At 46.0% G+C, this 18,226-nt stretch overlaps 1 protein-coding gene across 1 annotated transcript in view; it reads right to left on the reverse strand.

Annotated features, from left to right (window-relative positions):
• Positions 1 to 17,904, reverse strand: part of LOC149367619 (uncharacterized) — a 116,405-nt gene extending 98,501 nt beyond the window's left edge. Inside the window, exons 1-3 of the mRNA XM_089575389.1 lie at positions 17,874 to 17,904; positions 8,650 to 8,751; positions 45 to 172 (exon numbers count right to left, since the gene is read on the reverse strand). Coding sequence (XP_089431515.1) covers positions 45 to 172; positions 8,650 to 8,751; positions 17,874 to 17,904 — 261 coding nt within the window. The remainder of the gene's footprint in view (positions 1 to 44; positions 173 to 8,649; positions 8,752 to 17,873) is intronic.
• Between the last annotated feature and the right edge of the window lie 322 nt (positions 17,905 to 18,226).

Below are 18,226 nucleotides of genomic sequence, written 5' to 3' on the forward strand. Positions count from 1 at the left end.
AAAGAAGAAATGAAAAAAAATTATTAGTGTTATTATTAACTGACCGTCAGTCGGGAGTGGTGCTGCAGGCGTGCCAGTGTGGCCAGGAGGGACCAGGCGTGCGGGATGCCTCTGGACAGCTGCAACTCCAGCCAGTCCAGCCAGCGGCCACTGGACAGCAGCAGGGAGGCAGCTGCGGCCAAAGTACCAGTTGTAGTCGGGCACGACTCTAGAAGATAGGAACACCTCCATCCGATGGCGCTGGCCGCTTCTCATGGGGACGCGGTTGAACCCCTTGGAGCGGCTAGCGTGACATCGCAGGCAGTGGTAGACGAAAAGGGATTAACCGCGGCGCGGCTAGATTTGGCCGCCGCCATCGACTGGATGGCCTCCTTTCAGCGGCATCCGTTGCTTCGTCCTTGAGTTTTATACAATACGACACAATCTTAATTGCCCATAAAGGAAAACAGAATACACACGAGGGCTTGACTAGCAGTGCCTGGCAGTAATGTCACAGAAGTTTGTGCAAATCTATCAGCGAAATAGTTTCTATCTCACCTCTTGTACTCGCACCTAACACAGGCGCTGGCAATTTATTACATGTCGCCGAAACACATTATTGCCCCGTACGTCTTCCGCACTTTTTCGCAGTTTTGGGGATCACGTGCGTCTTAAGCCGGTGTATCTTAAAATCGTTGCTCTGGAAGTGTTTAATTAAAGCACTTCCGACAATCAGAGGTGTAAAGTTCGGTATGAATGGTTCTGGTTATGATAGGATGCGTACTAAACCGATCAAAGCCGTTTGTGGCATGTCCCACGTGTTTTGTTACTTAATTAACCAGTGTTTGCTAAAGAAGTTTCTCTTGACAAAATGAAGATTGAAAAGTCGCCGTTTTGCAAAAAGGAGGCGACACGACCAATATAGGTAACTACAACTGTATAAATATACTGCCTTTGTTTTCAAAAATATTTGACAAGGGTATTAATAACACACTAATCAATCGACAGAACAAGAATAATTTTATAACTGAATGTCAATGCCGTTTTCAGAAAGGTAAATCCATTTAGTCTGTGCTGCTGAAAATTCCAGAAATAATTGGCAATATAATTGAACAACGTCTTTACACTCTCGGCATTTTCATAGACTTTAAGAGAGCGTTCCACTTTATCAAGCATGATATCCTCATCTCGAAAATACCTTACTACTGCATAAGAGGCCTAGCACTTAATCAGCTAACCAGCTATTTGTGTAACCGTATGCAGTATGTCATGGTTAATGGCCCGGACTCAGACACAACATTTATTTATAGATACTGCGATCTTGTACAGATCATAGCAGGGTGAGACAAAACAAAATACAAGCATATAAACACACACAAATTCACAACATTTACAGGCACTTTTCAAACAGAAGTAAAGAATTTTGATTAACAGTCTCGCTATTAAGTTTGTTCCAATCAGTAATTGTCCTCGGAAAAAAAGAATATTTAAAGCAGTTATTTCGCGCGCTCAAAGGGGTGATTCGTCCTACATGAATCAGTACGTTATTACTCCTCTATATAACTGACATTACCTTAGTTTCAAGCACCCAGGATGTGATCCTGTACGACGGCGACACGAATCTTTCGTTTTCTTCTCCTGATTTACCATCCCTTTATCCTTCCGGAAACACATTTCTCCAAAACTGGGCTAGTTGGTAGTTGGTTGGCTAGTTGGTTGCTGGGCTACCTTACTATTCTCGAATGAAGTTTTATTTATTTATTTATTTATCATCATACCCACAGCGCCATTGGCTGGCATTACAGTGGGGGGGTAGAAGAAAAAGTACACAAATGCCACCGCGTGCAGGTGGTTACAAAAAAAAAGATAACAATGAGATAGAAAGAACACGGAATTATTATACACAAAAAAATGTCACAGCATGGAAGAAAATGAATCATTTGATAATATGGACACTACTTCCTCAGGCAGCTTGTTCCATTCCGAAACCGTTTAGGGGAAAAAAGACATTTTAAAAAGGTCAGTCCGGCACCTGTATTCTTTAACTTTAAGTGAATGATCTCTACGTAAAGACACGTAATCAGGGTTGGCTATATATTTGGTTCTGTCTATTCCAGTTCTAGAATGAAATATATTATGAAATAATTTTAAACGCAGTACTTTCCTACGTTTTTGAAGTGAGTCCCAACCCAAAGATTTTTTCGCGCTCGTTACACTAAAATATCGCCCATAGTTATTGAAAACAAAACGAACGGCCAAATTCTGAACTCTTTCTAGCTTTTGAACGTCAAGCAAGGTTTTCGGATCCCAGACTGTGCAAGCATACTCAAGTATGCTTCTAACGTTTGTATTATACAGCAGTTCTTTAGTCTTTAAAGGGAAAAGTTTAGCGTTACGTCGCAGGAAACCTAAAACACGACAGGCTTTGGCAGTAACGAAATGCACGTGACGATGCCAAGACATTGAACTTGTTAAATATACACCAAGATATTTAAATTCCAACACTGAAAGCAGTCTGCTATTATTTATGTTATAAGTGAAAATATGGGGAACCTTCTTTTTAGTGAAACACATATGTACAGATTTTTGTAAGTTAATATGCATTCTCCAGTTCTCACACCACTGGGCCACTTTACACAAATCCTGTTGTAATGCATCGCAGTCACTTTGATCGTTAATAATTCTATACAATACACAATCGTCCGCAAAAAGACGCATGTATGAAGAAATACCTGAAAAGATGTCATTCATGTAAATTATGAACAGTAATGGGCCCAAGACGGATCCCTGAGGCACCCCTGATGTTACAGCCACCTCATGCGATTGTTTCCCGTTGACAACAACACATTGACGCCTAACGCTCAAATATTCCTTTATCCACCTAATAACGTTCTCATTTATGTTGTACCAGTATAATTCTTGTATTAATAAGGCATGTGATACAACGTCAAAGGCCTTCCTAAAATCTAGAAAAATACAGTCAACAGAATATCCCTTATCTAAAGCACTTGACAGGTCATGTACAAATTCGGTAAGCTGGGTGACACACGAGTAACCACTGCGAAAGCCATGTTGATTAGTATTTAATAATGAATGTATACTAAGATGATTCATAATACTAGTATAAAACACATGCTCTAAAACTTTGCATAATACACTGGTCAAGGACACTGGTCGATAATTTGAAACAACATTCCTAGGTCCCGATTTATGTATAGGTACAACATTAGCAAGCTTCCATTCATCAGGCAAGGAGCCTTCCTGTAATGACTTTGTGAAAAGAATTTGAAGGTACCTTGACAACGCAAAAGCACAAGAAGAGAGCAGAATCGTGGGTAAGCCGTCCGGACCGGTGGCACTGTTATCTTTTAAGCGTTCTAAGAGCGACACAATTCCTCGCTGATCAAATTCAATGTTCTCCATGTGTTCCGTACAGTTCAAGGCAAGGTGAAAATCGGCAGGGCTATTGCTGTCCTCAGCAGAAAAAACTGAGCTGAAAAACGTGTTAAAGCACTTGGCTTTCTCCAGATTATCATGAACGATACTTCCGTTGTGATCGAGTGGCGGGATAGACAATTCATCCTTTCTGTTTTTTTTTATGTACTGCCAAAATTCTTTAGGGCGATCCTGGATACGCATGTCGAAAGACTGAAAGTAGGTAAATTTAGCCTCTTTGACCGAAGCATTCATATCCTTTGTAATCTTTTTTAACTGATCCATGTTATCTTCCGACGGATTTCTTTTGAAGCGCGCATATAGTTGTTGCCTCTTTTCAACGACTCTGCGCAGCGCTTTTGAGAACCATGGCTTGCTTTTGCTGCGACGTTTCGTCATCACCCATGACGGCACATGCTGCTCACGCAAATCAAAAAGTTTGGCTGTCAGTGTGCGCCACAGCTCATCAACGCTGAGTGAATCAGACAGTGTTTCGTACACATCGACATAGGATTCAAGTGCCCAGGCTATCTTGGGAAAATTTTCCTTTCGGTAACTGTAAATGCGCCGATTGCCACAGTCTTCAAGTTTAACATACTGAAAGTTCATTTCCGCTAAAACACAACTGTGATCACTGATACCGGGCACTACAAGGGTAGAACAAGCTGCCGATGGTTGGTTAGTGAATAATAAATCCAAAACATTGTTGCCACGGGTTGGCTGCAGCACTAATTGGGATAAGCTGAATGAATTGCACAGATTTAACAATTCTTTGCCTACTGCGGAATTGGCTCTAGACGGAAGACATCCTGAGCTCCAGTCTAATTCAGGAATGTTAAAGTCACCTCCAACAACTAAACAGTCAGTTTTAACAGTTTCAATCATATCAGTTAGGTCGCTGATGGGTTCAAGCTGATTTCCAGGTGGCCTGTAAAACGAGCAAACTGATAGTAATTTACCATTTAAAAGTCTAATTTGAGCCCATACTGCCTCACATGTCCCAACATCAATTTCCATCTTGCGAGAACTAACTAAGACGTCCACCAGTATAAATACGCCTCCTCCGTGCCTGTCTCGATCTTTTCGATAGCTGATATAGTTACTCGGAAAAACTTCGCTATCGTTAACATCCCCATCCAGCCATGATTCACATCCGATCACAACGGAAGGTCCCGCCATGTCAATTAGACCATGTAGCTTGTCCACTTTATTCTTAATACTTCTGCAGTTTAGTACTAGAATCGACAAAACAGAGTGATCCGGCTTAACTTGTCAAGAGGCTCGAACTACCTGCCCCTGAGATTCGTCGTAAATGTACTTGACATTATTCAAGTAAAGGACATCGTATTTCAGATGTGCTTTGCCATTGGGTCCCTTGCGAGGTTTGGCGTAGTCCCATAGCATTTTCCTCTTGTTTCGTACTGGTTCAGAGAAGTCCTCTGAAATGCTAGTAGAACTTCCTTTCAATTTCTTCGCATTTGACAGAACAGCCTCTTTCTCTTTGAATGAACTAAAATTAACAATTATTGGGCGAGTTCCTTCTGAACGGAACCGTCCGAGGCGATGGGCTCTTTCGATTCTGGGGTCTATTCCCAGAGTAGATCTACACAAATCTAGGACAAGTTTTTCAGAAATTGGTTGTGACTCGCGTTCATCCTCGTCCTTAATTCCATAAAAGAGCAGATTGCACCGTCGAGATCGATTTTCAAGATCGTCCACTTTCTTCATCAGAGTCTGCCACTCGGAACGCTGTCTTTCACTACTCGCCCTACAGTCCTCGACAGCGGCCCTCATTTCCTCAAGACCTGCAATCTTTGCTTCTAAATTGGCCATACGGGCATTCAGATCCGACATAGCTGTTTTGTTTTCATCCTGATAACTCTCGATAGTTGCAAGTTTTTCCTTAATTTCTGTCTGGCCTTGCAAAAGCTGCTGCAGGATTGCATCGCTAGGTCCTGGGTTAACTTCTATGTCGCCGCACAAAACCAGAAGCAAAAGGTAAAACGCAGCTCTTCGAAATAACGAAAAACGACACCTTCTGCGTAACATGGGTCTGTGTGCTACAGAATGAGAAGAAACGCATGCATACAATACAGGGGGTGGAACCGGCAAAGCATACACTAAACATATATTGAAATATGTGTCACTAACCTGCGTGAAAAGCAGTAAATGCGTGAGCGGCAACGCCATTTCGGTATCGCCGGTTCCACGCCCCAACGATGAAGTGACGATTCCCGCCTTTTGTAGAGTGTAGTGGCACGGGCTGTAAAACCATGGTGGGTTGACTGGCACCGCACAATGTCCAAAATCGGCTGCGAGGCACACACAATCGTTGAAGTCGACCGTGGTTAGCACAGGTGAAAGCTTGGTGAAGGAACCAGTATCCAGCGTAGACGAATCATGCACAGCAGACAATTCCTCGGCATGAAAGCAGTGACTTGAATAACCAGCGATGAATACCTGCGTGAAAAGCAGTAAATGCGTGAGCGGCAACGCCATTTCGGTATCGCCGGTTCCACGCCCCAACGATGAAGTGACGATTCCCGCCTTTTGTAGAGTGTAGTGGCACGGGCTGTAAAACCATGGTGGGTTGACTGGCACCGCACAATGTCCAAAATCGGCTGCGAGGCACACACAATCGTTGAAGTCGACCGTGGTTAGCACAGGTGAAAGCTTGGTGAAGGAACCAGTATCCAGCGTAGACGAATCATGCACAGCAGACAATTCCTCGGCATGAAAGCAGTGACTTGAATAACCAGCGATGAATACCTGCGTGAAAAGCAGTAAATGCGTGAGCGGCAACGCCATTTCGGTATCGCCGGTTCCACGCCCCAACGATGAAGTGACGATTCCCGCCTTTTGTAGAGTGTAGTGGCACGGGCTGTAAAACCATGGTGGGTTGACTGGCACAACACAATGTCCAAAATCGGCTGCGAGGCACACACAATCGTTGAAGTCGACCGTGGTTAGCACAGGTGAAAGCTTGGTGAAGGAACCAGTATACAGCGTAGACGAATCATGCACAGCAGACAATTCCTCGGCATGAAAGCAGTGACTTGAATAACCAGCGATGAATACCTGCGTGAAAAGCAGTAAATGCGTGAGCGGCAACGCCATTTCGGTATCGCCGGTTCCACGCCCCAACGATGAAGTGACGATTCCCGCCTTTTGTAGAGTGTAGTGGCACGGGCTGTAAAACCATGGTGGGTTGACTGGCACCGCACAATGTCCAAAATCGGCTGCGAGGCACACACAATCGTTGAAGTCGACCGTGGTTAGCACAGGTGAAAGCTTGGTGAAGGAACCAGTATCCAGCGTAGACGAATCATGCACAGCAGACAATTCCTCGGCATGAAAGCAGTGACTTGAATAACCAGCGATGAATACCTGCGTGAAAAGCAGTAAATGCGTGAGCGGCAACGCCATTTCGGTATCGCCGGTTCCACGCCCCAACGATGAAGTGACGATTCCCGCCTTTTGTAGAGTGTAGTGGCACGGGCTGTAAAACCATGGTGGGTTGACTGGCACCGCACAATGTCCAAAATCGGCTGCGAGGCACACACAATCGTTGAAGTCGACCGTGGTTAGCACAGGTGAAAGCTTGGTGAAGGAACCAGTATCCAGCGTAGACGAATCATGCACAGCAGACAATTCCTCGGCATGAAAGCAGTGACTTGAATAACCAGCGATGAATACCTGCGTGAAAAGCAGTAAATGCGTGAGCGGCAACGCCATTTCGGTATCGCCGGTTCCACGCCCCAACGATGAAGTGACGATTCCCGCCTTTTGTAGAGTGTAGTGGCACGGGCTGTAAAACCATGGTGGGTTGACTGGCACCGCACAATGTCCAAAATCGGCTGCGAGGCACACACAATCGTTGAAGTCGACCGTGGTTAGCACAGGTGAAAGCTTGGTGAAGGAACCAGTATCCAGCGTAGACGAATCATGCACAGCAGACAATTCCTCGGCATGAAAGCAGTGACTTGAATAACCAGCGATGAATACCTGCGTGAAAAGCAGTAAATGCGTGAGCGGCAACGCCATTTCGGTATCGCCGGTTCCACGCCCCAACGATGAAGTGACGATTCCCGCCTTTTGTAGAGTGTAGTGGCACGGGCTGTAAAACCATGGTGGGTTGACTGGCACCGCACAATGTCCAAAATCGGCTGCGAGGCACACACAATCGTTGAAGTCGACCGTGGTTAGCACAGGTGAAAGCTTGGTGAAGGAACCAGTATCCAGCGTAGACGAATCATGCACAGCAGACAATTCCTCGGCATGAAAGCAGTGACTTGAATAACCAGCGATGAATACCTGCGTGAAAAGCAGTAAATGCGTGAGCGGCAACGCCATTTCAGTATCGCCGGTTCCACGCCCCAACGATGAAGTGACGATTCCCGCCTTTTGTAGAGTGTAGTGGCACGGGCTGTAAAACCATGGTGGGTTGACTGGCACCGCACAATGTCCAAAATCGGCTGCGAGGCACACACAATCGTTGAAGTCGACCGTGGTTAGCACAGGTGAAAGCTTGGTGAAGGAACCAGTATCCAGCGTAGACGAATCATGCACAGCAGACAATTCCTCGGCATGAAAGCAGTGACTTGAATAACCAGCGATGAATACCTGCGTGAAAAGCAGTAAATGCGTGAGCGGCAACGCCATTTCGGTATCGCCGGTTCCACGCCCCCATAGTTCATAGCAAACAGTGCAAAGGCAGAAGAAAGGAAGACGAACACAGCACTGCCTTCTTCGAGTTGCTACGCGCACTTCGTAGGCAAGAAAGTGGCGGACAAAGCTCTCTCACAATGGCCTCAAGTCCCAATCGTCGCACTTCACTTGAAGATCAGTCAGCGCCTCCACTGTTATGTACCGAGTGTGCGCAAGGCAAGACTAACTAGTAGTTATTCCTCTTCGTGCGAAAAATGACAATGCGTGAGTTTGGATGCCTCCGCCTTTCACCACGTGTCAATCACAGCCGACTGAAGAAGCCTGGCAAAGATGACGGGCAGGCAATCCATATCAAGCACACATGATGTGGTTTGCCTTGGATTTAAGTCGCGCTCCAAATAATTTAGGCTGTTCGACTTTCCATTATGTTATCTAACAAATATGTCCTTGGCAGGAAAATACCTCCTCGAGCGTAACTCCTTCCTCTGAGCTGTTCGTTTCTAAGCACAGCGTGTTCTTCGCGTCTGAATTTCATTTTTTTTCTGTCCACAGCTTGGCGCCACCTACCTGAGGTAGCGTCTGTGTCTGCACCCCGGAGTGCAGACAGAAAGTAGGCAAGCGCAGTGGCCACTTGCGAAGGCTCGCTGCACCCCAGGCATAGCTGCACCACTGGAGACGAAGGAGGTTGTGAAACACAGCTCTGCACAGTAGCGAAGGCAAGACAACATGAAAAAAAAAAGGCGAGCCATTGTAAGCAGCTAGAGCAACAGTAAACTATGAGCTCTTGGCTTTTAAGCGTGCCGAGGTACACTGCAGCGTTTAATTTATTTTTAGCTATGACCCAAAGAACTTCTTAGTCCCATTTGGATCCGAATTACTGAGAGGCATACTGCAAGCACTAACTCCAAATTACACCACACTGAAACTTCGTTAAGGCGGCAGTACCCTCTAAACAAAAACAGCCTGAATATGTCCACTCGTGATTATCGTGCTATTCCACGGAGGGAGGCACATGCGGGACTTTTATTCACTTCAAGCAAAACTTCGCGCCAACTAAACAGGTCAAGCGGGCCAAGGGACACAGATAAGCTCAAGCTTGAAAGTAACCTGAAGAAAAATTAGCTGCGGTTCAGCCACTGCTGAACCTGATTAGAGAGCGAAAGCTATGGCGTACCGGGCAACTTTAAGCGGCTTGGCGCCTGTAACGTTGAGTGCGTTCCGGACACTGGGTAGGCAGCGCGCCCACCCTGCCACACTGGCAGGCGGTAGTTAATGGTTTATCGCGAGAGCGTGCTCGCCCAATGAACACTGCGGCCTATTGCAGCAGTGCCGCGTGTCCGCCACAATGTCTTCAGCGCTAACGCCTGCAGCCTACATCTCTCCCTGTCTCATCACCCCACGTACCTATAAGCGTGGTTCAGGCGTCCACTGATCGAGGAAAGCAGTTATGCGCACTTCCTTTCTTTAAAATAATTGGAGTGTGAAACACTGTAAATGCTAACGCCAATGAATCCAATGAACGCTGACGGCCTACAGTTTCAGTGCCGCATTTCTGGCACAACGTTGCCAATGCCAAAGCATGCGGCGCACTTCTGTCACTACCGCCATGTAGCTTAAAGCACGAGTGAGGGGTTGTCCACTGTTCCAAGAGGGCAGTTGTGCGACTTTCCTTTGCCTTCCAAGCTACCGCTCCACTGGTTCTGTGGCTAAAAGCGCGACTAAGGTGTCCACAGTCCCCGGGGGCCGGTTACGCGCCTTTCCTTTTGAAGCTGCTGCTCTTCACCACCGGTTTCGTAGCTTAAACCGCGACATAGGTGTCCACTGTCCGAGGGGGCCGGTTATGTGCCTTTCATTTGCTTTTGAAGCTCAAAGTCATTTGAATGAAAATTGGGCACCCATCGACCAAAGCACGAGCTCCCGTAGTGAAGCTTTCGTTTCAACTGTAACGACGAAGTTGTTCCTGCTCAAGCGAAGACGAGGACAAACTTCTGACAGTTGTGTTGAGCGGCATTGCCATCGCTTTAGTGGGTGTGCTCGTGGTGCTCGACCTCTGTGTCTACGAAGCCTGTGTCTCTGTGTCTACCGCCGGCGCCCAGTACCACTAACCATCCCAGTACCCATCTTACACAACAGTGCTTTATCTTTAGTTAAAGCTAGAGTGAGAACCGGTAGCTTCACATGGTTTAGCCTGGAAAATACTAAAATAACTCACAACGAACAGCATAACATGACTTTGTCAGGGTGAACCACCGTGAAGTTACCGCATCTCACTCGGTTTAACCAAAGCCAAACCACTCTTGTTTGGCATTTTCTCTACGGACTTAGTTCGCATTATCCACTCAGGAGCTAGTCGACACAAGCATGCACCCATTCTTGAGGAATTTTTTTGCTGCGATAATTACTTACAATAGACATTTTATTGATAAGAAGTCCGAGATTGGAACCAGTTGCAATAAAGTTAGCCTACCGTGGGCAAATTTACCGAGCTAGCTAAGAGCTCTGTTCTTACATTTACTTCGGCATGACTGTGTTTTATTCTTTTTTACTGTTGTAATTTCTCCCAATCTTTATAAGATATGCATGTGTACTTCTTATTTTAGGACTTGATGCCTTCTTTGGCTATGCCACACGAGTTGCGTGTGTATCCTCCTATGTTAAGCTTCAATGTTTAGTCAGTGAAACTTCATTTGTATACCATATGTTTTTGTCCACTCCTGCAAAAATCCCCAAGAGGGATAGAGAGATTTTTGAAATAAAAAATAAACAAAATACGAAACGCGAATACTGGAATACTGGCATGTTCCGCACACGCGTACTAATTATGGTACGCAAATGTTTGCTTATGACCTGCCTGCGTTGCTTAACACACTGATCGCATATAATTTCGGATTTTTTTTCATGTTCTGTTATCCAGTCTGTAGAATTATTTTTGGCCCCAATGTTGATTATGTCTCCTGTGCTCGTTAGTAACTATAAGTGTTACTGTAAATCGCTGCCTATAATCCGTGTGGTTTGTAAGTACATTTTTTGTTATTCATTCGAGTGTATTTTGTGATATTGTTACGTGCTTAGCACACGCATGGGGGTTTATTTACAGAGGAGATTGATAGATTGATTGTAAAACATTTTATTCCCCGGAAAGAGCTTGGTAAGAGGTCGCGTTAAGTGGTCGAGAGTACGCAGCCCTCGACGACTTTGTCAGCCCACTCCACCGCCAGAACTTGCGTTCTGGGGTTAGAGCTAGCCAGCACGGTCTCCCACCGCTCGAGAGAAGGAGCGGTAACTAGATCACCCGGAGGTGGCTCTATTTTGCAGTCCCACAGGAGGTGATCGTAGGTGGCTCGTTGGCCACAGTGTTTGCAGTTTGGGTTGTAAAGATCTGGATAAATGTGCGCGAGGAGTGATGGGGTGCGTACAGATCTCGTCTGTGATGATTCGAGTGTATTTTGTGATATTGTTACGTGCTTAGCACACGCACTGGGGTTTATTTAAAGAGGGGATCGATAAAAGCAGAACAGCGACGGAGCCTACAAGCGTCCTTCAGATTTTTCTCTTCCTTTTCCTCTACCGGTCAGTCCTACCGTTGATCTTCTGCTGCTTCCGTCGAATCTCTATGAAAGCGCGTGACATTTCCTTCCTCGCAGACGAAGCCCGTCGGGCGAGTTAAATAGAACGTCTGGGATGAAATCGCTTGAGGCGGGCCACATGCACCACCTGAGACTGGCGTGACCGTCGACCACTAGCAGTTAGGATGCTATGACGTAATAAAGGTCACTTATACACTCTAAAACAACAAACGGTCCAGTGTAGTGTGACAGCAGTTTCTGAGACAGACCACGCTTGTGTACAGGTGTCCACAACCACACAATGTCACCAGCAACATCAGAAACTTCTTGATGTCGGACGTCGTAGCGGTTCTTAGAACGCTCTTGCGCAGATAAAATTTGAACGCGGGCAAGCTGGTGGGCTTCTTCAGCTCTGCAGAGTGTGGTCGCAAGAGAAGGTTCATCATCGTGGAAGAAAAATGGTAGTATGTGTACACGCCATAGCGAGGCGAGCGAGCATAGACCAGGTAGAAGGGGCTGTAGCCAGTTGTCTCATGTTGTGCTGTGTTGTATGCATGAGTAATGAACGGGAGGACGCCATCCCAGTCCTTGTGATCCGCAGCGACGTACACGGCAAGTATGGTGGTGAGCGTCCGATTAATGCGTTCTACCGCACCGTTCGTTTGGGGATGATATGGCGTGGAGTGGCGAAAACTGCAGCGGCTGAGGCGGAGAAGTTCTTCGACAACGTCCGCTGTGAATTGGCGTCCACAGTCACTAATGAGAACTGCAGGAGGGTCGTGCCGAAGAAGGACGAATCGAAGTAAGGATGAAATAAAACAGCGCAAGGAACGGGACGAAACACGAAGGAACAAAACACAGACACGGGCTTGTCTGTGTTTTGCTCCTTCGTGTTTCGTCCCGTTCCTTGCGCTGTTTTATTTCATTATGCAATACCAACTAGCCCGGCATCTTGCACTTCCGAAGTAAGAAATTAGATACTTCAGACGCAGTAGCGGCTGGCATCGCGGCTTTCTCCCAATAACGGGTTAAATAGTCCACGCACACAGGAATCCATCGATTTCCTTTAGAGGACCGTGGAGAGGGTCCAAGAAGGTCAATGCCAACTTGCTCAAACGGGTGTATTGGAGGTGTGATTGGCCGCAGTTTTCCCGGTGGACTCGAAGTCGGCAGCTTAAAGCGCTGGCACTGCACACAGATGGCCACATAGTGCTGGATGGTGGAACGCATGTTAGGTCAGTAAAATCGCCGTTTTGGGCGGTGCAGTGTTCGGGCTACTGCCAAGTTCCCAGACGTAGCGTCGTCGTGCGTGATCTCAAGAACTGTAATGGGTAGGCTTTCTGGCACGACAAGAAATTCTTGTAGGCGCAAAGCCCATCGAGAGAGCCGTCCACAGGGGTCACGAAGACTCACTAGCCAGCAAAGCGAATGGTGGTCGGTCACGACGTATCTAGTGAAGCAGCGCTACGGCACAGGGCCAAAGGGGAGAAAGGGACGAACACAGCGCTGACAAGAGATAAAGTTGTACAGCGCTGTGTTCGTCCCTTTCTCCCCTTTGGCCCTGTGCCGTAGCGCTGCTTCACTAGATACGTCAGACCAACTCGCCCACCAGTTCATGCGGTCACGATGGTGACAGCATTCCCGCACAGGTAGGAGCGGGAGCGCTGTATAGCGAAAACTACGATTAGACATTCTTGCTCAGTAACCGTGTGATTCCTACAGCGCCGATACCGATACCACTTGCATCAATGTGTACTTCAATTTGTGCTGATGGGCAGAAGTGGTGCAGGATGGGGCCCGAGGTCAAAAGAAATATCAGATGACGGAAAGCTGCGTCACATTCGCTGGTCCAACTGAACGGTGCATCTTTATGCAGCAAACACGTGAGTGGGTGAGCAATATCCGCAAACCCTGCAACAAAGCGCCGAAAGTGCGAGCAGAGCCCTAAAAAACTCTGGAGCTGTTTAACTGATTGGGGCACTTTAAACTTTTGACAGCTTCAATTTTCTTTGGGTCTGGTCGAACACCTTTATCTACGTGATCAAGAACAGATGTTTCACGGTTCCCAAAATGACATTTCTTGAATTTAGGATAAGACCAGCTCGTTCCATGCCATCAAGCACGATATGAAGACGGCTGCTTTGCTTACTAGATGTTTTGCCAAAAATTACAGCACCATCCAAATAACATAAACAAATTTGCCACTTTAGTCCACGCAGGAGGGTATATGCTTGGGCTTGTTGGTTCATAACTGAAAGGTGAAAAACGTAGCGCAAAGAGACGAGGACACAGAAAGACGGACAACACACGGCGCTACTTCCAACAAAGGTTTATTTCAGAAAGAAAGGTGGTTTTATAACGACATCACGACCAACACGCCGTCAAACCATGTGCTAGCAAAGCGTATCAGCCAGATATGCGAGCTCTTTCGCCATCAATGATACAGAGGGGGTACTAACACAATCATCTTTCAAAAGTGATATCCATTCCGCTTCTATGATTTCTCGTGTCAACCGTGTCAGCGCCGTGTGTTGTCCGTCTTTCTGTGTCCTCGTCTCTTTGCGCTACGTTTTTCACCTTTCACGCAGGAGTGTATCCATTAGCCGCTCCAATGTTGCAGTCGCATTACATAATCCAAAAAGCATAATGCTAAACGCATAAAGTCCGTCTGATGTTAAGAATGCCGTTTTTTCTTTATCTGCAGTGTGCATTGGGATTTGCCATTAGCCTGATCTGAAATCAATAGAAGAAAAGTATGAAGCGAAGTGCAGACAATCAATTGCGTCACCTATGCGTGGAAGCAGGTAGACTTCCTTCTTCGCGGCCGTATTGAAGCGACGGTAGTCAACACAGAACCTCCATGTGCCATCTTTTTTCTCAACAAGGATAACTGGAGCTGGCCAAGGACTGGAAGATTCTCGAATTATGCCTCTCTTTGGCATCTCTTGAACTTGGTCATCTATAAACTTACGTTCAGTGGCTGAGACTCGATAGGGCTTCTGGCGTATTGAAGCCGGTTTTGATCGTGTGATGATTACGACTGGTAAACAGCGGTGTTCAATCGTCCTTGGCAAAGTCGAACACGTCTATCAGATCGTAAGGTAGGCACTCGACAGCATGACGACCAGAACAAGAAGAACGCGTGTTTATTGATTATAGGCTTCCATAGCGCGGCGCACGCACTGCGCATGGCACGTGCACCGTCATCAGGCTATCACACAAACCTGATACAACACGAACACGTGCTTTTTTTACTTATTTAGTTGCATACCTACAGCGCCCTTGTGGGCATTAGTGTAGGAGGAAAAGAAAGAAAAATAATATAAGTGCCCAGGTGATATATTACAAATTCAACAGCAAATTGAAAATCATGAAACAAGCAGTGAAAAACATACCGATACGTATACTCGTAGTTGTCTATATATTTGCTTCACATAATCACACTGTGTCATGGTAAGTGGAAACAAGGTTATGAGAGGTTAAAAAGAAATGCTAAAACGCATTAAAAGAAATAATATTTTTCAGATTCTGGATAAAAGACGAAGGGGTCCCGAACACAAATTCTCCAGGCAAACCATAGGAAAGAAGCTGTTCTTAAATAAGTTTATTCAGCAAGCATATTCGCGCACTTTTCGGGAATGGTCCGTTCGTGCAGATACACATGTTGGTGTCTTTAGGTATCTATCTTTATCGATGCCGGTTCTAGAGTTAAGCGTATTATAAAATAGCGACAAGCTCAGGTATTTTTTTCTCGTTTCAAGCAGCGGCCACCCCATGTTTTTCGAAATAACGCGAGACCTTTTCGAAAAGTCATAATTACCTGATACAAAGCGAGCATCACGTGCCTGTACGCGTTCAAGATTTGCGATGTTACACTGGGTTGACGGATCCCAAGTACTGCAAGCGTACTCAAGAATGGGACGTACATTTGGCACAAATAATGTTTCCTTTAGCTTTGTTGGTGGTTGATTAAAGTTCACAACTTCGCCAGCGCTTCGACGAGGAACAAAGGCAGAGAAGGAAGGACAGGGCCAAGCGCTTGTGCCTGTCCTTCCTTTTCTGTCTTTCTTCCTCGTCGCAGCGCTGGCGAGGTTGTGAAGATGTACCAACCAGCTCAGATCACGGTTTTGCTACTGATTAAAGTTTCGTCTGAGGAAATTTAAAATTCGGCTAGCCTTCAGAGTTATGTTATCTATAGGAGCATTCCATGACAAATTGGCAGAGTATACAACCCCAAATATTTGTATCCTCTTGCGACCGATAGGCAGCTTCTATCTTGTAATAAAACAGAGCATGGACACAGGACGAGAACTGCCATTTTACTACAGGTTCCATCTATGACATCATTGGCAAGAAATGGCTGTTTTTTAGTTGCAAACCTTACGAGATTGCATTTGGATAAATTAAGAGACACCTTCCTGGACTGACACCACAAAAAAAAAACGGAGTCCAAGTTGTTCTGTAAACGTTCACCCTCCGCCACTCTAGTGATTTCGCGGTAGATACAGCAATCATCTGCGTAAAATCGAACACGGCTGGTGGTACGGTTAGTAAGGTCATTGATATAAATAAGGTAAAGTAGAGGGCCCAACCCCTATATACGAGGGGGTACCCAAAAGAAACCGGACTTATTTTTGTTTGAACTTATTTGTTCACATTTTCAGCACAGACCTTCAATATCCTTCAAAGTACTCTCCACTTACAATGATACGTTTGTCGAATCTTTCATTCCATTTTTCAAAACATTGTTTAAATTCATCTTTTGTGATGCTTGGCAGTCCCTCCGTCGTTTTTTTCTTCACCTCAGCAACATCAGCGAAACGCTTTCCATTCACCTGTCTTTTCATTCTACGAAACAGAGAAAGTAGCACGTGGCAAGGTCGGGTGAGTATGAGGGTTGAGGAACAGAGGTCATGCCATTTTTGGTCCAAATTTGTCGTAGAGACAGCGCTGTGTGAGCAGGGGCATTGCCGTGGTGGAAAAACCAGTCACCGTCTGCCACAAATCAGGCCGCTTACACCGAACACTGTTGCCCAATCTTTTGAAAACATACAAGCAGAAAGCCTGGTTAACTGTCTGACCCTGCGGAAAAAATTCTGAATGGACGACTCCTCTGACGTCGAAAAAACAAATCCGCATTGTTTTGAGGTTTGGTTTCACCTGACGAGCTTTCTTGAGGCGAGGTGAATTTGAAGTTTTCCATTGGCATGACTGTTGCTTTGATTCAGGATTTAATTCAGGAACACTTGAGTTGTCCCCATAGCATCGTCCTTGAACGTCTTTCTGAATATTTAAAGAGTTTCCGTCCCACTTTTTTCGAGAAAAAATCAGAATTTCACCGGCGCACGCTGTTCACGAAAATCAGCCATTGCAAAAACGACACTCACACAAAACAGTCGTCACTCTAAAACTCTGCCTAAACTAGTCTGACCTCCTTCAGCGACGGCACTCGGCTTACTGACTCTGGAATGTTCGTTCTATGCACTCCTAGCGGCAAAACGCGCTACCACAGAAGCTGTGCCGATTCAAAAAATTATTCCGGTTTCTTTTGGGTACCCCCTCGTATAGCCTTCATTGATTACGAGAAAGCATTTGACTCAGTGGAAACCTCAGCTGTCATGCAGGCATTGCGGAATCAGGGTGTGGAAGAGTGTTATGTGAAAATATTGGAAGATATTTATAACGATTGCACAGCTACTATAGTTCTCCATAAAGTCAGCAATAAAATTCCAATACGGAAAGGTGTCAGGCAGGGAGACACGATCGCGCCAATGCTCTTCACTGCCTGCTTACAGGAGGTATTCCGGGGACTGGAATGGGAACAGTTGGGGATAAGAGTTAATGGAGAATACCCGAGTAACTTGCGATTCGCTGATGACATTGCCTTGCTAAGCCACTCAGGACAAGAACTGCAAAGCATGATAAATCAGACAGGCAGAGCAGAATGGTGGGGCTAAGAATTAACATGCAGAAAACCAAAGTAATGCTCAACAGCCTAGCAAGGGAACAGCAGTTCGCAATTGGTAGCGAGGTGCTGGAAGCAGTAAGAAAATATGTCTACTTAGGGCAGGTAGTGACCGCAGATCCGGATCATGAGAGGAAAATAACTAGAAGAATAAAAATCGGGTGGAGCGCATATGGCAGGTTCTCTCAGATCATGAATGGTAGCTTACCAATATCCCTGAATAGAAAAGTATACAACAGCTGTATCCTACCGGTACTCACCTATGGGGCAGATACGTGGAGGCTCACACATGAGGGCTCAGCCTAAGTTAAGAACAACGCAGCGAGCTATGGAAAGGAAAATGATAGGTGTAACGTTAAGAGATCAGAAGAGGGCGGAGTGGGTGAAGGAACATCTTAGCTGAAATCAGGAGGAAGAAATGGGCTTGGGCAGGGCAAGATAACCGCTGGTCCTTAAGGGTAACGGAGTGGATTCCAAGAGAAAGCAAACGTCCAACGTAGCAGGGGACGGCAGAAAGTTAGGTGGGTGGATGTGATTAAGAAGTTTGCGGGGATACAGTGGCGGCAACTGACAAAGGACAGGGTTAGTTGGAGAGACATGGGAGAGGTCTTTG

The sequence above is a fragment of the Amblyomma mixtum genome, chromosome 1 (assembly GCF_055824585.1).
Source record: "Amblyomma mixtum isolate Tamu chromosome 1, ASM5582458v1, whole genome shotgun sequence".
NCBI lineage: Eukaryota > Metazoa > Arthropoda > Arachnida > Ixodida > Ixodidae > Amblyomma > Amblyomma mixtum.